The 20,062-nt window shown below is 48.4% G+C and overlaps 1 protein-coding gene and 2 long non-coding RNA genes across 3 annotated transcripts in view; 2 read left to right on the forward strand and 1 right to left on the reverse strand.

The window, feature by feature from the left end:
• The first annotated feature begins 1,879 nt into the window (after positions 1-1,879).
• Positions 1,880-10,433, forward strand: LOC111561310. The gene is made up of 2 exons (XR_002743740.2): positions 1,880-3,693; positions 9,030-10,433. It is a non-coding gene; the product is annotated as an uncharacterized LOC111561310 (long non-coding RNA).
• Positions 4,040-20,062, reverse strand: part of WNT5B (Wnt family member 5B) — a 106,056-nt gene continuing 90,033 nt past the window's right edge. Inside the window, exons 2-5 of the mRNA XM_023256605.2 lie at positions 17,540-17,697; positions 16,064-16,311; positions 10,637-10,929; positions 4,040-5,460 (exon numbers count right to left, since the gene is read on the reverse strand). Of these exons, the coding sequence (XP_023112373.1) occupies positions 5,002-5,460; positions 10,637-10,929; positions 16,064-16,311; positions 17,540-17,697 (1,158 nt within the window). The 3' untranslated portion in view covers positions 4,040-5,001. The remainder of the gene's footprint in view (positions 5,461-10,636; positions 10,930-16,063; positions 16,312-17,539; positions 17,698-20,062) is intronic.
• On the forward strand, positions 13,254-14,984 carry LOC109501418. Its single transcript, XR_002159460.3, has 2 exons — positions 13,254-13,715; positions 13,842-14,984. It is a non-coding gene; the product is annotated as an uncharacterized LOC109501418 (long non-coding RNA).

The following is a 20,062-nucleotide window of genomic DNA, read 5'->3' on the forward strand; positions in this document are numbered from 1 at the left end:
AGCGAAATTAGAGAAAGACAAATATCATATGACTTCACTCATATGAGGACCTTAAGATACAAAACAGATGAACATAAGGGAAGGGAAGCAAAAATAATATAAAAACAGGGAGGAGGACAAAACATAAGACACTCCTAAATATGGAGAACAAACAGAGGGTTACTGGAGGGGTTGTGGGAGGGGGATGGGCTAAATGGGTAAGGGGCACTAAGGAATCTACTCCTGAAATCATTGTTGCACTATATGCTAACTTGGATGTAAATTTAAAAAATAAATTAAATAAAATGATAAAAAAAAAAAAGCTTCACCCTTTCTATAGTGTCTTTTCTTTTACATCTTAGGCCCTTTCCGATGCTTTGCTGATAGGCCCCACACCTAGACAAACTCTCTTGATAGATACTGTGATTTCCTACCTGCTTTGGCTGTGGACAGCTTCAGTCTATTTTCAGTTATCATGGGGAGCAGCAGATAATACACATAAGTGACACATTAAATTCACAGATAATTTTAAAATCTAATTTTAGCCACTCCTTTTCCCACTCAGTTATTTATCAAAACTACTTAGGAGGCCCAAATGAACTGATTTGGTTCTATCTTCTGTTGCTGCCTCTGGTAGAGTTGCAAATGAACAGATTGAAGAGCAAAAGGCAGGCAGCAGGAGGGAGAAAGCAAAGAATGTGGATAATCTACAGGATGAATGCCCAAACTCTCAAACAATCTAGAAAATTAACCGTGGGAGAGCTCAGTCTTCCCTGTTGCCTGTCTGACCCTCATATCTCCCTACTTATGGGCAAATTACCCATAGTTCTCATGTAAAACCAGGAATGAAAGCAGCCTTTACTTATTGTTTTGGTATAAATACAGCACAGGGATTCCTTCACTCTAAAGGAGTAAGAAAAATATTTAGCAAGCATGTCTCTGGTGGCCCTTCTCAGCTTCCCAACATCCCTTCTAGAGATAGGAAGTTTGTCATCACTAGCCAACCAAGGCACAAAGATTTCCAATAAAGATGGACAATCCACATCCTGCAACATCTCAGCCAGAAAAAATGATGGTTATTTTTACTTTTTTTTTTTTTTTACAGCTTCCTTGCCTCAAGTGCCTCCCCATCTCTCCTCCCAAATTAATGAAAAACATTCATTCCTGTGTGCATGGGTGTGCATGAGCACGCATGCACATGCCCACACACCCACCCACAGACACACATACACACACTGAAGTTCTCCCAAAATACATGTGACCAATGTCAGTGGGGTCTGGCTATGCGTCAGAGACTGTTTTAAGATGGAAATGACTATTTTCTTCCACCTTCTCTGGATCGTGTGGCTCTCTGCCCAAGAAATAGATTTCTTTTTTGATAAGCTACTGCAGCTGTGAGATCTGTATCTCGTGGAGCAATCTCAACCACAGATGTCTTGCTAGCTCCTAGAACTCCAGCAAATGACAAAGCTTAAGACAGTGAGCAGAGCAGAATTTCAGAAGCAATAACTAATTTGGGGTTTTAATACAAATAGCAGGTTTTGTCTCTGACCTCAGAGGATAGGCAGCGGATGACCACTGAGTTCTCCAAATTAGGGTTTCGAATCCAAGTTCTTGAGAGACTTGCATCAGAACGCTTTTATGAATGTAGGCCCACCCTCATCTTAACCCTGGTTGTGACTGCGTTCCTACCCTCTTATCTACTTTTTTTAAAAATGTTTTTTAATGTTTATTCATTTTTGAGAGACAGAGAGAGACAGAGTATGAGTGGGGAAGGGGCAGAGAGAGAAGGAGACACAGAATCGTAAGCAAACTCCAGGCTCTGAGCTGTCAGTACAGAGCCTGACGCAGGGCTCAAACTCACGAACTGCGAAATCATGACCTGAGCTGAAGTTGGACACTCAACCGACTGAGCCACCCAGGCGTCGCCCCCCGCTTATCTACTTTTAAGTGGAGGCAGTCAGACATACCTTTCTCCGAATTTTATCTTGAAGACAAGGTGAATACATGCAGACAGTTAAGCAAATATGACCGTACTATATTTGTAATAGATCTGTAGGTTTCCCCCGACCAGTCCTAGGCAGAAGAGGGAGGTAGAACATCCCAGGGCAAATCGGTTCTGCTCTATGCCAGAATGCTCTTTCCCCTCCCAATAAAAAGGATCCCTGAGATGGTTAGGACTGCTTGGTCCAGGCATTACATCCAATTCAGTACGCTTTCAGTTAGACTCTAGGTTAACCATAATAAATTTCAGGTACGAGGAAATAATCTTGCACAGCGTTGCTGAGACGACTCAGATGCCTGTCTCCCTGTGGATGTTGGGCTCGCTTTTACTGACCATAGGTCCAGTGTAGTGTCTGGAACACCAGCAGAGGATCCCCTCAGGGTCTTGTTAAAGGTTCAGACAGTTGTTCTGGCTCCACTCCAGACCAACTGAATAAAAATCTCTGATGCTCGAGGCCCAGGCCTCTGCATTTTTACACACACTAGACTTTGGGACCTACTCAAGATTTGGAGGCCCTTATCTGGAAACCCAGGAGCAGGAGATCTGACTGCCACCTTCTGTTCCTGCTCGAACACTGTGTGGTTCTGAGCAGAATCTCATTTTCTTAGGTTGGTATTTTCCAGCCACATTCCTACAGCATTACTGGTCACAACACAGACAACCGCCAATTCATCAGGATTTAACAAGCATGTAACTATTACTCCATCCCAATCTATTTTGAAGGTTACATCTTTCCTAACCTTGGTGGTCAACGGCTGCAACAGTCACATTGGTATTGGAACATATGACTTGCTTTCTCAAGAAAACATTTAATATTTACTCAATCCCCTTGCCATGACTCTGCAGGAAAACCTCAACACAACAGGGATGATCTATCTCCTTTTCACGAACGTGAAAGTCACTTTTTGTGGACCAGTCACTCTCACCTAATTTCCTGAAGTTTCTAAAGATGAATTGGATTTCAGCTCTTAGACACTTTGAGCACCTGACATAAGGTAACTCTCCAGGAGTTACAACAGTGATGTAGGAAATAATGCCAGCCAGTGTTTCAAAACCCTTATTGTCATGGCTGGTCTGTGTGACCACGTTAGTTTGGCTAAATGCCAACTAATGAAGATGAGGACACAGCGTTGATCTTGTGTATGCCAGATGAGTTCAATCCCTTTCTTTCATGGACTACTCATCTTGAAAATGTCAACCAAAGAATCTGAGTAACAGTGTGAGGAGCAGTTGCTAGTGAAATAACCCTAGGTCTGGTGTTCTTTGATGTCGAGTCAGAAGGTTCTTCTTTAGGCACTGAAGATACAAGTAGTATACATGGCCATGAATACCCTCAGACAGAACCTCTTTTACATTGTTTTGCAATATAATTTGTTCATTACAACCCAAAACTCCTTTAATTCCATTATTTCCCCAGAAGTAAACTTTTCTAGAATAAAACTGGTGTTTTTATGTGGTTACTTACTGGGTCACCTGCAGGCTAGCCACTCCGTTGCACCTGGATCAATGTGTCTCCCATAACTACTTCCTCCCGTTCTAGAATATAACATCTCCCTTTGTGGATCACCCCTGAACTCTGTCTCCCTCTCTCTCCCGTCTCCACATCCTGGAGTCCAAGACAGGAGATCGCAACATAGAGAAGGCTGCAGAGAGTGTCCCCATCACCTGTGCTTTACCAAGGACCCAGTGACCAAACCAGGGATAACTGGGTGAGCTGTAAAATGGAAGAAGGGAAGGTAGACATGAGGTTTAAACTGAAATCTCTGAATTCTTTTGCTTATAATTGTGATATTTTTTTCATAATAGTAATACTAATAGCTATCATTTATGAGTATTTAACTTTGGGCTAACCCTTGGGGAGAGTGCTTAAATGCATAAACTTACTTAATTTTCATACTGTTCTGTCTCCAACCACCAGGCTAGAGTTCTAAAGCATTTCCATGCCCTTACCTTCTCCCATACGTGCACCGTGGAGCAGGGTTCTAAGGATCAGATCAAACATAAAAGGAGACTCATGAAACATAATTGCATGTCCAAAAAGGAAAGGGAGAGAAATTCCAGTGAAGGGTATTTAATATCAGAGAGAAACTGTACATCTGGGGCAGAGATGAAAAGACGGTGCCGGGCCAGCGGAGCCTGACTTGGCCACGCGTCCTGTCATTGGTGGGGCCCCCGTGATGGAGGAAGTGACAGCAACACCCCAGCTGCCCCTCCCTGCGGGAGCACAGTGCAATGTTTGCTTGGTCCAGTTACGCTCCTGGCTCTCTGCAGCTGTGGCACAAATACTCCGTTCACATCTCTCCTAACAAGTCAGGCCAAGGGACTCGCTTTCCCCTCGGCGCAGGGAATGGGTGGCAGGAGCTAGTGAACTGTGGAGGGAGAATAATTCTCGCTGGAAAGTCAGGCCCAGGAGTCTGGGGAGATGCAGGTCTACTTCGTGGCCACCGGTCAGAGATGACATGGGACCTGTCCTCATTCCTGTAACTGTGGATTCTGCAAGGGTGCACATAAACCCAAGGGTAAGCAAGCCCTGGGCCTCTTACAGAAATGATCGGTTTTCTGGACAAGACCCTGAGGATGCGATGGTTTGAGCTGAGTTCTGCCACCTTGCACAGGGCCTCCTGGCTAACGACGGGGGTCACAGGGCGGCTGTCCACCCAGCAAAGACTCCAGACTTCAGACAAAAGCATCTTCTCCATGTAACCACCATGAGTCTCCTCGAGGCCGTGGTGGCCTGACAGTGAATATCCCCGAGTCCCTACCCACTGTGACGACCCACCAGAGGGAGGGGGAGAATCCCCTTTCCCCACCCACCCAGAGTAGAGAACCAGCACAGTTCAATCCTCAAAGGTCTCCAGCGTCTCTTAAATAAGCTTTTCCTTTCCATTTTCTTCTTTTAATTATTTATCATCCATCCATTTATTTATACAAATATAAAATAGATTTATATAGATTTCTATAATATAAACTTTGTGAGGCAGAGCAGAGGCGAGGCCAGAGGAGTGGGCCCTCGCTGGCTATTTGCACACGTACTGGTCGACGATCTCAGTGCATTTCCTGCACTTGACGAAGCAGCACCAGTGGAACTTGCAGTGACAGCGCTCCACCTGGACACTCTTGAACTGGTCATAGCCACGGCCACAGCACATGAGCTCGCAGCCGTCCATGCCCTCCGAGGTCTTGTTGCAGAGGCGGCCCTGAGTGCCCAGGGAGCCTGTGGTCTCGTTGCGCAGGCAGTAGTCAGGGCTGGGGTCCACGTAGACCAGGTCCTCCGGGGTGGGCTGGTTGAAGCGGCTGTTGACCAGCTCCAGCTTGCCTTTGCGGGTGATGCGCATGGCGGCCGCGCTGTCGTACTTCTCCTTCAGCTGGTCCCCCACCTTGCGGAACTCGGCCAGCTGCAGCCAGCACGTCTTGAGGCTGCAGGACCCTGAGACGCCGTGGCATTTGCAGGCCACGTCTGCCATCTTATACACAGCCTGAGGGGAGGAGAAAGAAGGCGATGAGAGGGAGCATGCTGCTGGAAGATGTCAAGAGGGTGGCTGGGGGTGCCACAGGCCAAATACTGAAGATGGCTAATGGTTGGGGAGGTGAGGATTAGTTTTTCAAAAGTATAGAAAGATCTTTCCAGGATCCTCAGTCACCCAAATCGAAAGTGGATAAAGGGAGCACCGCATAGAAAAACACAGGGAGGCAGTGTCTGTGTCTGATCAGCTATAAGGATGGCATCTGGTGCACTTGCCCTTTCTACTTTGCCCATTTCTTTTTTGTGCTTTTTTTTTTTTGAGAGAGAAAGGGGGCATAAATGAGTGAGGGGCGGGCGAGGGGTGGAGAGAGACAGAAGTGGGGCTCGAGCTCACAAACCGTGAGATCATGACCTGAGCCAAAGTCAGATGCTTAACCAACCGAGCCACCCAGGTGCTCCCTTTTTCCCATTGCTTATTACTTGAAACTTGTTATGATCAATGTGTCATCTTTACCATCAGGAAAACAGGGATATTTCTATCTTGACCAAAGTCTCAGACAAACAAACACAAACCAGCAAACAGTGTCCAGCTTTTGCATCATATGGAATACAATCGGGGAAAAAAAAATCCGGTCGTACTGCTAGCCTGTCACAGAAACTGCTGGCATGGCCCTGGTTAGCAAAAAGCTCTCTCTGACTCTGCCAAATCCCCTAAGAACTAAACAGTCCCTTTTTCTGTGTTAACATTTGGTCCTCAACTCCACAGTCACAGGGGCCTCGCCACACACCACACGGTGTTTGTGAACAAGACCGTTTTCTTGCACCACAGCACCCGCAGACCCCCCCCCCCTGGAGGGACTGAGTGTGGAGGCAGAGAGGTAAGGCCCTGTGCACTGCAAGAGTAGGTCAGTGGGCCCACTAACAGAGGTGATGTATTTGAAAACAAATCCCTGAAGCCACTGAACCACAACAATGTGGAGTGGATTTGAACTTGGGTTATCCCAAATCAAAATTTTAAAAGCAGGCGCAGACCAAAAAGCTGCTTACAAAGTGCTTTTCAATGAAAGCATACTGATGCATTGTGTCCAATAGCCCTGGAGGCAGGCCCGGGTGTACAGATGGCAAGATAAAAATGCAAGCCCGCTGCAAAACATTTTCTTATACCACAGCTATTGTCATGGACGGAGTCAGGACTCATTTTTTCAAGGGTTTCTCTAGGATTTCTTTTCAAGAGTCCCCAGATTGTGTCTTTATTCAGCACTGCGCAGAGACCACTGCAGGTGCAAGAAATAGCTTAACCATCATCAGCTCATCTTACTATTGTCAAAACTCTTCCTGATTTTTTTTTCTGGTGTGGAATTATCCCCACTATTTTGTGGTGGAGGAACTGAAGCTCTAGAGAGGCTCAGTAATCTGGCCAGGGCCACCCAGAAGGGAGTCAGGATGACTAGCACTTTTGCACTCCAATCTTGGGGCTTAAAAACAGCTTAGGGTGGAGAAGGAAGGAGCCTCCTCCCCAGCGTTAAAGGACCGGCACTTGGCTGGCAGCTCCAGGCCCAGGGCGTAAAGGAACCAACACCCCATTCCAACAGGCACTTCAAAGACAGGGTCTGCAATTACCCTCTTCTGGCACAAATCCCCCAGTCTGAGCCGGGGCCTGACATTCCCCTGGAAATGGTCCTCGGTTTGGAGAGGGAGGTCAGGCATCTGGTGCTGCTGGAAAGAGGAAACATTAAGGGCCTAAAACTGTATACCCCACCACTAAGTGACCAAGGGAACAGGATAAGCATCTCTACTGGAAGCAAACACTTAGGGAGATTTGGGGAAGGAGAGCCGGAGACGACTCCGCAGAGTAAGAACGGAGCTTTTGTAAAACAAATCCAAGAGGAAGAGTGTCACGGATCTTCACTATGCAGACATTCATTCCACCCTTCATCTATGGAGACACTGTAATATTTGTATATTCAAACAGTTTACTATTGATAATATATATAAGCTCCTCTTTTTTTTTTAATTTTTTTTTTTAACGTTTATTTATTTTTGGGACAGAGAGAGACAGAGCATGAACGGGGGAGGGGCAGAGAGAGAGGGAGACACAGAATCGGAAACAGGCTCCAGGCTCCGAGCCATCAGCCCAGAGCCTGACGCGGGGCTCGAACTCACGGACCGCGAGATCATGACCTGGCTGAAGTCGGACGCTTAACCGACTGCGCCACCCAGGCGCCCCTATATAAACTCCTCTTACAGGAAAAGGGGGGAAAATCTCAATGTTTGGCCTTTTCTGCTAACTGAAAAAGCAACAAAGTTTTAAAATATTTTCTTGGTTCTACATCTTGCTCCTTGGCAAAGCCCTAAGTCCCTCTTCTGCACTAATGGTGTGACTGAGCTTGGTAACTGATAGGAATGTCACAAGGATTAGGCAGCTTTTATCTGGAAAATGCTTAAGCCCTTGAGTGACAAGGCAGTATCAACCCACTGCTCTTGCCATCGATGTCTAGAATGGGGTTACTAGAGACTCTCAAAGGCCAAGAGAAATTGCTTGCAAAGTATGCCCAAGATTTATTCTGTGGCCAACATGTCAGATCCTAGATAGTCTGTTAAAAAAATGGTTTGGGGCTCCTGGCTGGCTCAGTCGGCGGAGTGTGCAACTCTTGATCTTGGGGCTATTGTGAGTTTGAGCCTCACGTTAAGTGTAGAGATTACTTAAAAGTAAAATCTTTAATTGGTCGTAGAATACGAGTGCAGGAAATTTTCGATCCCTGCCGCCATTTTAGTCTTTCTTAAGGAACTGTTTGTGTAGGTGTGAGGAGGTGGGAGGTGAATACCTTTGGCCTCAGATGGTGATTGATGGCAGAGGCCTGCTCCTCAGAGAGGGGAGAAAAAAATAGAGAGGGACAGGAATTCCCAACCTGGAGCAGACAGGAGCAAAGGGAGAGATAAAGGCTGTGGAAGAGGTGTGGAGACTGGAGGAAGGGGGCCCAAAGGCAGGGAGACAGACAGAGGAAGACAGGAAAGGTGTGTAAGTGAGAAACAAGGCAGATGGAAGGAAGGTTTGCCAAGATAAGGGCCAGAACAAACAAACAAACAATTAAGGGCAATAAAATGAGGAGCCAGCAGAAGTGGGGTCAAGACTGTGACTGAAATGGAGTCCAGATTAGGATGAATGCCTAGTCACCTCAGCATCTGCCACAACGCCCCAAGGATAGCACAGAGCAGAGACGGGAAACAGCCTTCCATGAATTTGACCTCTTCCTAGGAGGCAATACGGGGGCTTTGCTCTGCACATTTGCATGTGCCCACTCATGTAAAGCACAGTGAGCGTTGTTTCAAAGAGCTATAGATGGAATCCCTGTCCTCAGGAAGTCACAGCCAGTGGGATGAGGTAGAGTAAGGAATACCTCAAGAAACATAGCAACTGCTCTACTGTGGTTCAGAGGCAGAAAGACTACTAATTATGAGGGGTGGGGAAGATTTTAAGGAGTAGGTGCTGTTTGAAGTGGGATCTTGAAAAATGGATAGAATCTGGGCATTCAGGAGATAAAGTGAAGATCCTAACCTTTTTTGCCAAATGTCTCATGGTAGATACGCAAAGACTGGCAAGCAGACTGCCAAACAGAGACAAAGTCCTGGGGGACGGCGGAAGGAAGTGGCCCCGGAGATGCCCTGAGAATGGAAGGTCATCTAAGACAGTGCTGCTCTCTCTGCTCTGGTTTGTACTGGAGCAACACCCAGAATTCCTAACATCACCACAGATTAATACCACCCCCCACACCCAGATCCATAACCACCCGCCCAACCCCAGATTCAGCCTCCGGGTATGGGCTTTGTAAGAAAGATACTGGCCAAGTAACCAATTCTAATTTCAACTTGACATCACACTATTGATGATAGTAAGTTTACACAAGTGCACCATGTTCTACCAAGCCAACATCACAGATCCCAGTTCCTATAAAAGACATTTCAGTTCCGTTTATTGAATATGTGTTCCTATGAAACATGAGTTGATTTTTTTTAAGTTGATAAACTTTTTAAGAAATACATCCATATCCTATTGCTGAATCACCAATGAACCAACATTAAATTTCTCAATTTATTTCTTCTCAAGAAGCTGCTGGCCCCACTGTTTAATGGGTTCATCTCTGGTGTCCCTACAGTACCTTGCAAACTGGCTTGATGCAGACCTGAGTGCAGACAGAGCTCCCAGAAAGAAGTCTGCGTGGTTTCCTAAGAGGTCTGCAGTCCCCTGGCCCTGTGCCAGGAGGGACTCCCACCACCCAGTGCTCAGACCTCAGACCTCTCTAGGAGGAGACCTGGACGCACATCCACACTCCCCTGCACACGGGATGTACCAAACCAGCAGAAGGAGAGCTTCTGCCCCAGCGAGCCCTTTGGTTTCCTGCAGCAGAGACAGATCATGTCGGGAGCAGCAAAGGGAAGGGGAGGCAGAGCATGTGCTCAGCGGTGAGGCCTTCATGAGCGAGGGGCAGGCAGAGAAGGCCCGTGCTCCTCAGCACACCACAAAGGAAAGCTAGAGCCATCGCCCAGGTATGCTCTGCATGTGCAATAAACCACGCTCACCTCAAACCCCACATTATAGTTTCCACTGAAACGGAGGCTCACCCAACAGTCACGTCTCACATCACATTGGTGACACAGCCTTGAGAAGGTGGTTACCCATCCTGCTTCCACTCATGCACAGAACTGTGTTTGATGTTAGCACTTGCGTGTGCTTTTGGATTGGGCTTCTGGATATGCATGGTGGCAGCTCTTAAAAGTCAGCTCTGCTTTTACCTGAGCCTCCAACAAATCATAAACCCTTGGCTAGGTCAAATGGCCTAAACTTCCCACCATCCTATCTGCTCACGTTACAAAGGAAGGGCAGACAAGAACTCTACTCTGTATGGCTGGAATCCTGATGGCAAGGAGCCTCCTAAGTCTCATAGGGACAGATGTCCTGTGAAAAATAAATGAGGTTTATAAAAATTACACCTGCATGTGTCCGTTGGGAAACAGAGCCTTGTGAAATGGAATGGGGCATTAATGCAGGAATCCAGGTCAGCCACGGTAGGTAAGAATCACCATGGTCAGACCTACCCCCTTTTTCACAGCCAGGCCACTGTTCCTGGCTCAGCCCAGGAACAAGCCAGGGACCCCACGGTATGTGTGGAGGTGGGGGAGCTCCAGCTTACCCTCCGACCTGCCTCATTGTTCTGCAGGTTCATGAGTACTCGGCCCTGCTCCTCCGACCCCTTGGCAAAGTTCTTCTCCCGCTCGCGGGCATCCACAAACTCCTTAGCAAAGCGGTAGCCATATTCCACATTGTCCCCGCAGCCGCCCCACAGCCAGTCCCGGGGAAGGTCCTTGGGCCGCGCTGTCCGGCTGCAGCCACACGTGGAGAGCTCACCCTCGCGGCAAGCTCGGCTGATGGCATTCACCACGCCTGCCGCGCTCACTGCGTAGGTGAAGGCCGTCTCCCGGCTCCCTGCAAGAGAAGGCAAGAGAGGTGGTGAAGGATGCCAGCTCTCTGGGAAGGCCCCTTCCTTCCCTCTGTCTCTCCTGGACCCAACACCATCGCCTGGGCCTTAATACTCCAGGGGAAATGATGGCACCTTTCACTTCCCATGGCTCTAATGGTCAGAAACTTCTCCTGATAATGAGCATAAATTTGCCTTCTCGGCCCTGTGAACACACACAGTAGAATGAACCCCTCCAGCCTTGGCCCACACTAACATCCATTCCAGGGAAGGGTACATAGCCAGCAGATTCCTAGGAGGCAGACCTAAGTGGAGGGGACAGTGGGCATTAAGGAGTTTATAGAACCTGTGGGAGGAAGATGAGACAGAGTAGCAATCATGGGACCAATAGTAAGACTGTATCCTAACACAAACCTCTCCCTCACAGATGCCAAGTTCTCACCACTCTATGGGCCATGCATCTGCCTTTTTCATTGCTGCCATTATCTAGCTAGATAGTGGCAAAGACCAGGAGTAGAAGTGAACCCGAATTACAATGTCCAGGATCATCCAAGCTGTTTCCCTCTGTCTTCTATGGGGTCCACACTGCCTCCCAACTCATGAACACTGGGAAACCACATCTATAGGACCCTCAGCATGGTCTCTCCAAATATCCAAATCACTCCCCGTAGAAAATCTGAACTGTATTCCTCTAACCACTTAAAAACTCATATGATGTAGGAGCGCCTGGGTGGCTCAGTCGGTTGAGCATCCAACTTGATTTCGGCTCAGGTCGTGATCCCAGGGTTCTGGGACCGAGCCCCACATCAGGCTCAGCATGGGCTGTGCACTGAGCATGGAGCCTGCTTGGGATTCTCCCTCTCTCATTCTCTCTCTGCCCCTCCCTCACTTGCATGCACACTCCCCACCCCCAAAATAAATAAATAAACTTAAAAAGAGATCTTACTGAGATTAACAAAACAAAACAAAAACACAAAAAACTCCTGTTATGTTCCACTTCAATAAAAAATGTTATGAAAAAATAATATTCAGCCACTAGGGAAATGCAAATCAAAATCACAGTGAGATACCACTGTGCACTCACGAGGATGGCTATAATCAAAAAAGCAATAGTAAGGTGCCTGGCTGCCTCAGTGAGTACAGCATGTGACTCCTGATCTCGGGATTGTAAGTTCAAGCCCCACAGTGGGTGTAGAGATGACTTAAAAAAAATAAAAGCTTTAAAAAAAAAGGCACTAGTAACAAGTTGGTGAGGATATGAGGAAGCTGGAATGCTCATGTAGTCCTAGTGGGAACCTTAAGCTTTGGAAAACAGTCTGGCAGCTCCTCACAAGGTTAAACACAGAATCACCATATGACCTAGCAATTCCACTCTTAAGATATATCCAGGATAAATAAAAATACACTCACACAAAAACTTATACATGCATGTTCACTGAAGCATTATTCATCATAGCCAAAAAAATGGAGAGAGCTCATATTGTCCATCAGTGGATGAATGGGTAAACTCAAGGTGGCATTATCCAAGCGGTGGAATATTATTTAGCCATACAAAGTAATCGAGTGCTGGTACAAGCTACAATGTGGATGAACCTTGACTCATTATACTGAGTGAATCACTTAACATTTTTTAAAAGATTTTATTTTTCAGTAATCTCTACACCCAACATAGGGCTGGAACCCACAACCCTGAGATCAAAAGTCACATGCTCCAGCCAGGTGCCCCTAGCATTTGGCATCTGTACTGAACCAGATACAAAAGACCACATAGTGTATGATCTCATTTATATGAAATGTCCATAATAAGAAAATTCATAGAGGCAGAAGATTTGTGATGGCCTAGGGTTTCAGCAGAAGGGGAGGGAGGGAGAGTGATTACTAACGGGTATGCAGGTTTTTTCATAGGGTTACGAAAATGTTCTGGAATTGGACAGTGGCGATGGTTGCACAATCCTCTGAATATACACCAACCTGTATGTACTCTTTAAAATGGTGATTGTACAGCATGTGAATTCTGTTTCAGTAAGGCTGTCATAATAAATACCACTCATAAAAACTCAGGTATGGAAGAAAAGGGCTAGGTTCTTAGCAGGAATCTGAGATCCAATCTTGATCTCAGGGATTAAGCTAGGCAGAATCTTCTGTTCTCCATTTCCTCCTCTCTTGAGTCTTGTGGTCAGAAGCAGACATCCCATAATCCTGTCTTGGCAGGTGGACAGGGAAGTGGCCTGCATTCATCAATAGGTCTAGAGTGATCTCTCAACTTTGCCCTACTTCTCAATTGTCTGGGCAGGACACGGTGAAGCTTGCAACCAGACCAGACTGGGCAAGTCAGTGTTTCTCAAGTAACCAGGGGTCAGCTTCTGGTCAGATGTGGACTAGCAGCCACGCAAGAAAAACCCAGGTGATGCAGGAAGTCACTCTCATGATTCAGCCATCAAGCTCGACATGTAGTCAGTGCCGAAACCACTGGAGCTTTATCTAATCTAGGGTAGTCAGACTATGAGAATGAGCAACCAGGATGCTAGGATGACCAAAAGGCCTTTAGGGAGGAGGGCCTAGGCCCCTCTTTGAGGGAGCCATGTCTGAGAAGTCTTGCTAAAATGGAGCCTCAAGCCCCTGACTGGGCCTTCTGGGACAGGAAGGAGCCTCTGATCTGCAGCCCAATGACAACCCACCCACCGTGAGTCTTCCTTTCACGCATTTTTCAGGGGAGCAGGCTGGATTTTCAAGGCAACCCATCCCATCCCATCATCTATTAATGACTCTACTCACCAGAATATTCTTTCTTACAGTAAGTTGAAAAATGCCTCCCTATAACTTCCACCCACTGGAGCTAAACTGTCTAATCCCTTTCCGTTTGACAGCCTTTCAGCTTTTGAAAACAACTGATGCGCCTTTTATGTTTTCTCTTTTCCAGGCTACACGTCTGACTTCTTCCTCAGTTTTTTAGGAAACATGCTTTTCAGAGCCAAATCACTCCTCCCAGAACTGCCTTTCAAAATAACGTACCTGCAACTGAGCGTAATACTGCAGCCACTATGTGCTCTGATGGTCCTGGTCTGTCCTGATGGTTTCAGATCCCAGTCTGTCCTCAGGTGGATTAGCTGTCCTTGCAATTACTCTGCCTCTTTTGGTTGGGGGCATCATTAGGTACTGAGTGTGGGTAGCTCTGCATTCAGGGGGAGCATTTGGGTCCTCCGACAGGCCTGGTTAGTACAGACCATAGTGCCATTCCCAGAAAGCAAGACATGATGCAAGGCTTCAGAGTGGACGAGCAAGGTGGGGAGTTTCTCTATATGTGGAACAACTCAGAGTGGAAACTCAAACCATCTCAAGTAAAAAGTCTAAGAAACCAGCAGCCATGGAACTGCTGGAGATACCTGCCATCTATCCCCTAGAAGGAGACAGCAGGACAGTTCCATGCTCTCTGTCTCTGCTCCACACCCACTGCCAAGAAGGTGCCCCCATGGTCCCCTGACCAAGGCTGGGGGCAGTGTCAGTAGCTCCCTCCAAGCTACTCTGCTGCCCTCTGCTGGTGGAGTCTTGCAGCAGCTTCAAAAAAGGCAGGACTTTCTGGGAAGTTGTAACACAAGATAGCAGACAGAAGACTCACTAGGAGCCACCCTGGGCCCAAGGGGATGACTGGAGGATAACTTCCTGGGTAGTATAAGTCTGTCTGCAGGGAAGCTACAAAAAGAAACTGTGGAAAGAAGGCAAGCGGAGGGTTCCATTTGTAACAGAATAGCATACAGAGACAATGGTAGGATCTGCTTTCATAGGTCATTCCCCCAATCAAATCTGGATTCTTTCCTGAAGTAAAGCTCAATTCTTGGCCTTCACTCAAACAAAATTACACATGAAAAGGATCTAGCCAATGTCAGGCACACATGAGGTCCCAAAGAAACAGGAGTTCCCTTACAGTGATTAGTGGATGCCTCTCTCTATACCTGGGTCTCCTACTTTCCTCCCCCAGAACCCAGAGCAGGCAGTGCTGCTAAGACTTCACCATATACCGAGTGTATTTAGAAGAATCAATAAACTACAAACAATTCTCACTTAACCCAAGTCCATTCTTTTTTAGGAAAACTGCCTGATAAGACTGTTGCAGGAACACATGAGAATTCCTTGTATGGCCCTTGAGTGAATACTGAAGGAAGGAAGAGAACAGCAAGGTTCAGAGCATACTTTCCCCTGGTCCTCGCTTGTCAATATGGGGCAGGGGAGGTAGGGAAAAGGGTCAGAAAGGAGAGGTCTTCCAAACACCCTGCTTGTTGCTAAAAGCATTCTTTGGGGAAAACTCAGCCTCAGGTAATTCCGGAATGCCATCCTTGGAGGAGAAACTTTTTTGGGAGAATGGCAGACAGAAGAATACAGTGCTCTAACACCTTCCTTTTATGGCCCTGGGGATCAGACCCAGTAGAATAGGGCCGGATTTCTCAATTTCTTGCCAGGGAGAGGAGGATTGCATTTCAAAAGGACCTAAAACAATTAGACCCCAGATCACACCTCCATCCAAGCAATAGGGCAGCCAGAGGGTCCAAGTGGGAGAGGGGAAGGGACAGGAATCCAGGAAGAGGTGGCCTCTCCTCTTTCTTCTGGGTCTGTCCCCTTCCCCCACTTTCACACACATCCCCTTTGGAATGAAAAAGCCAGGACTGGATCTGGGTCAGGTTAATGATAGCTATCAGCAATTTGGCTCAAAGTTTCTATCTCTCTCAGGGTCCAAGTGGAAGAGGCAAAAGTCATACAGGCTTTTTTGGTTTTCTACCCAATGCTGCCACCAGAGCAGGAGCACGGGAGCTGCCCTGTGCTGGGGCGAAGGGCAGTGGCGGCAGGCAGTCTTGCTAATCCACTCTAACTCAGCTCGGCTGTTCTGCGACCTTCCTCGAGTGAGGAAGTTTGGTTGTCCCAAACAGGATGAGGCCAGCAGCGGAGCACCAGCTGAGCACTGAGCTGTGCCACCCACACATCATCCAAGACTCTGCTTCCTGAGTGCTTCCCCGTCGCCTTGCACACTGCTTCCCAGCCTCGAGAGAACTGGACGCTTGTGAGGGCTCTCCGCACCAGTCCCGAGGTACTTGCACCCAGGCCGGGTGAGCCCAGTTCCTTCAGCCAGGCGGTGTCTGGGAGGCCTCTTACCTATCTGCATGACTCTCCCGAAGACAGACGTGTTGTCCACGATGCTGCAGTTCCAACGCCTCTGCCGGAACTGGTACTGGCATTCCTTGATGCCTGTCTTGGCTCCCTCCCCTATGTAGGCCATGTGCTCCTGGTACAATTGGCACAGCTTTCTCTGGCCAGGGGACAGCCCGGGAAGCTGGCTGCACACGGGCTGGGCACCGATGATAAACACCTCGGGTCTCTGCACCGGGTTCACAGCTAATGACCTACAGCAGAGATCCAGAAAGCAGAAAAAAGGCCAAGGAGTGAGCATATGCCATGTGCAGCATTAAGTCATTCATTCAACGCATTTATCACACACTTTCTTTCTGTGTACAAGGCCCTGTACTAAGGGCTTGGGAAGAAAAATTGGTAAAACAGAGCACCTGCCTTCAAAGGGCAACGGAGGAAAACTGAGGCACGGCCACAGATGACGCGTGAGATGTCAAATGCCAAAGGCAGACTTGAACTTCTGCATCCACAGTGATCAGATAGAGAAAGAGCTCTTACAGCTGGAGAGAAGCTTTTACAAGGCGATGGTGTGAACCGGGTCTTAAAAGGGAGAGGGCGGGGGACAGGCAGAGAAGGTGACAGAGAGGGCAGAGGACATTGATTCCAAGCAGAGGACAGAAACGGCCAAACCTCAACAGGAGAGCACGTGACTTGTTCAAGGGGTAGGGGCGACTTGTTCACTTTAGCCCAAGTGCAGGATATGTGATGGAAAGCGAAAAACTCCTTGAAATAGAACTCCCCTTATGCCTCGAAAACAGAAGCCAATTTTCATACATCACAACATAGTCTAAATGTTTTCACTTCCATATCCCACCCACAAATCCCCTAACCCACTCTATCAGTTCACGGGCTCTCCCTTTGGCTCCATCCTCTACCAGACATAGTAAAGTGTTCAGTTAAATTTGCCATCAGAATAAAAATGTGAGCGGGGCAGGGGGGGGGGTGCAGACCATGCAAAATAGGTGGGGTGTGCCTGCCATTTCCATGTTGACTTGGCAATGACATTAGTCTTCAAAACATAAAAGAAAGCCACGCACAGTCCTGCATATCTCTCAATTTCTCATCTGGTCATCAGACTTCTAAAATAGGAATTCTATTCTTCTTGCCCCCACAGAAAAAAAAAAAAAATCAATATCCTTATTGATCCAAGAGCAACACAAGAGCTATTTCTAACAACCCATGAGGACGGAGGAAGGTCCAGGAAAAGGGGAATGCAGACAGGATCAGAGGAAAACACCAGATGAACTAATCCTTTATTCTTGGTGAACCTTTACCTCTGGGGGCCTGTGAGAGAAAAAGCTGTCCTAGTTTTCCTGGGATAAAAGCAGTCCTCAGGATTCCTATGAATAAAGGAATGATCACAACACACGGTGACCCTTCTCCACATTTAATTACCAAAGGAGGCGTAGGTTGTAGAGAAGGACTTCAGCCCCTCTCACTCACCACCAGGAGCTGGCTTCGGCCGGAAGCTGAGCCCAGCTGGACAGCAGTGCAGCGGCGAGCAGCAGCAGACTGGGCATGGTCGGCCTCGGCCTCGGCCTCGGCCCTCCCCAGTGCCCTGGGAAGACCCCGGGGGCAGTCGGCTTCTGAAATGGGGCTCCCTGGAGAAAGCAGAACAGAGAGAGAATCAATGTGGAAATGGAGCAGATGAGGCAGGACCAGGGGAGAGGAGGAGGGAAGCACAAAGGATGAGCTCTGGGTAGGTCTAATGTCAAGTTCTGCTCCCCCCCCCCACCTCCCCCAAAGAAATTCAGCCTCTTTCCAACCTCCATTTCTTACTGCTACTCTGCTCACCATAGGAGCCTCCAAGTCTCTTACCCCAAACTGTGGGAACCCTACTCAGGACCTAATTCCAAAGGAAACAATGAGCTGAGAAACTAGAAAAGAGAAATGAAAACAAGTCATTCCAAGAATGGTGGCTCCGTGCACCATGAAGGAGGATGCTTTGGTTGCTGCAGCAGACACCTGCCGTTCCCCAACATCCAAAGAAACCAGGGTATCCATCGCCTCCTCTCTCTATGTCTCACTGCAGTCAGAGGCTCTCCTTCGCGGGCTAAGAACAATTGGTGAGTTGGATTTACCTATAGCCAAATAGGTGTCTTCCCTCCCAATCTGTACTCTTCTCACTCCAAGAAAGTTCCCACATTCCAGCATTCCCACATTCCCATTACCAGGAATATAGCAGACAGAAGGGCGAGGATTTTGCACCTTCTCAAGACAACTTCTCTGAGAAATGTGAAAGCCACAGCCAGCCGTGTGCCCCTAAAGCCCCTGCGGATGAGGCGGTGTCTTCCTGGGTGGCCTCTTTCCCCTCCTGTGCGCTGTGGCCCTGCAAGGGCAGCCAGGAGCACAGACAGCAACAGTGGGGCACAGCCAGCTTTGGTCTGCAACTTTTGCCTCAAATGTCTGTGCCCAGGACGCATCTTCCAGAAGCAATGACCCCTTCCCTAGTAGCTCAAGAGCTTCCCACATCTTTGCCATATTTTTTGTAACTGACGCCTGTGCCTGTATCCGCGAAAGAACACCTTTCCTCCAGCCCTTGGAAACATACGAAAAATCGTTGCTTCTGGATCCTGGAGTAAGTCTATAAAAACACACCCCCTCCCATTCACCCCCCACCCCCATCTCGTTTCTCCCTTAGCTTCCATCCAGGGCGTGACCCCACATCCCCAATGAGTCTTCTTCCCAGGACCCCTTAACACCTCCGACTCTACACGCGCAAACACACATCGGCGCGCACGCTCCACGCCGCCCCCGCCTCATCTCACCGCACTGCTCCCGCAGCCCTGGGTCTCCAGGCTCTCCGGGAGGGGGCGGCAGGTGCTTCGGATCATCAGCCTAGGAGATATTTTTGTCCTGGGGCCACCAAGAGAGGAAGGTGGCCTGAGCAGGATCCAGGGAAGCTGGGCCAAAGCCTGGTCCCCACCCCCTTTTGGTTTTCCTTCTTGAGATCTCAGCTGGGGCGGGAGCACCAACAGGCAGGTGTGTGGGGCCGGCAGGGGGCAGATCAAAGAAGAAACTTGCTCCTTTCCCCTTTGTCATGCAGAGCCAGCTCGGAAATGATCCGGCCTCTAGCCCGGCTGACTAACAGCTCCCCACACCCTACTTTCCTAACAGACCTCTCCTCCTCTAAAGGATGCCCCCTCCCCCTCTCCCCTCTCCCCCCCATAAATCCTCCCCCTCCCTCAGGGCAGGAGGTCTGTGAATGCACCGACTGGAACCAAGAGAGATGGAGCAGAGATAGGGCTGGCACCAGAAGCTAATGGCTTTATGGAGGGGAGGGAACCAGGTCCAGAGTGGGGAGGACCAGAGAAGAGCTTCAAAGAGTTTCCTTGTGCAAACATCCTCAACTCCACCTACCAGTCCTTCTTGGGGACTGAGGAGTCAGAGCTGCCCCCATTCCCTGTGGTCCTCCTCCCTCCCCCACCCCAGCCTTCCCACCGCCCTGCCTCTTGCAAAACCCCTGCTCCCGCCTGCCCCACATACATCCTCATACATTTCCACTGCCAGAGTGCTCAGTTGTGTCTCCCCACGGGTGACACTTCTTATCCCCAGGGATGCCCCCCTCATACCAGCGTCTCTCACTTCTGTCACACCTTTTCTTCAAGCTCCTGTGAAATCTTTTTGGTTCTGCAAATCCTAGGTTCAACTGAGGCCATGGCGGGGGGGGGGGGGGGTACTGTTTCTGAGCCAAGGACAGGAGTCAGTGCCTGCTAATGGTCACTGTGGCTTTGACTCCCCAGTGACAGGCCAGCTAAGGCCAAACTTCCCAATAGCTTCTAATCCCGCCCCTCGCAAACAAGAGCTGAGACCGGACTCAGACACGGACTGAGATAGGACTCACTGCTGACAGCTGTTCCTACCACCCTGCGCTCTCCATCAAACTCTCAGCTCATTAAAAAAAAATATATGTTAAAAACTTGAAAAAGAAAGGAAAAAAGATGGTAGCACATGTGGGGACTTCTT

The sequence above is a fragment of the Felis catus genome, chromosome B4 (genome assembly GCF_018350175.1).
Source record: "Felis catus isolate Fca126 chromosome B4, F.catus_Fca126_mat1.0, whole genome shotgun sequence".
Taxonomy (NCBI): Eukaryota; Metazoa; Chordata; class Mammalia; order Carnivora; family Felidae; genus Felis; species Felis catus.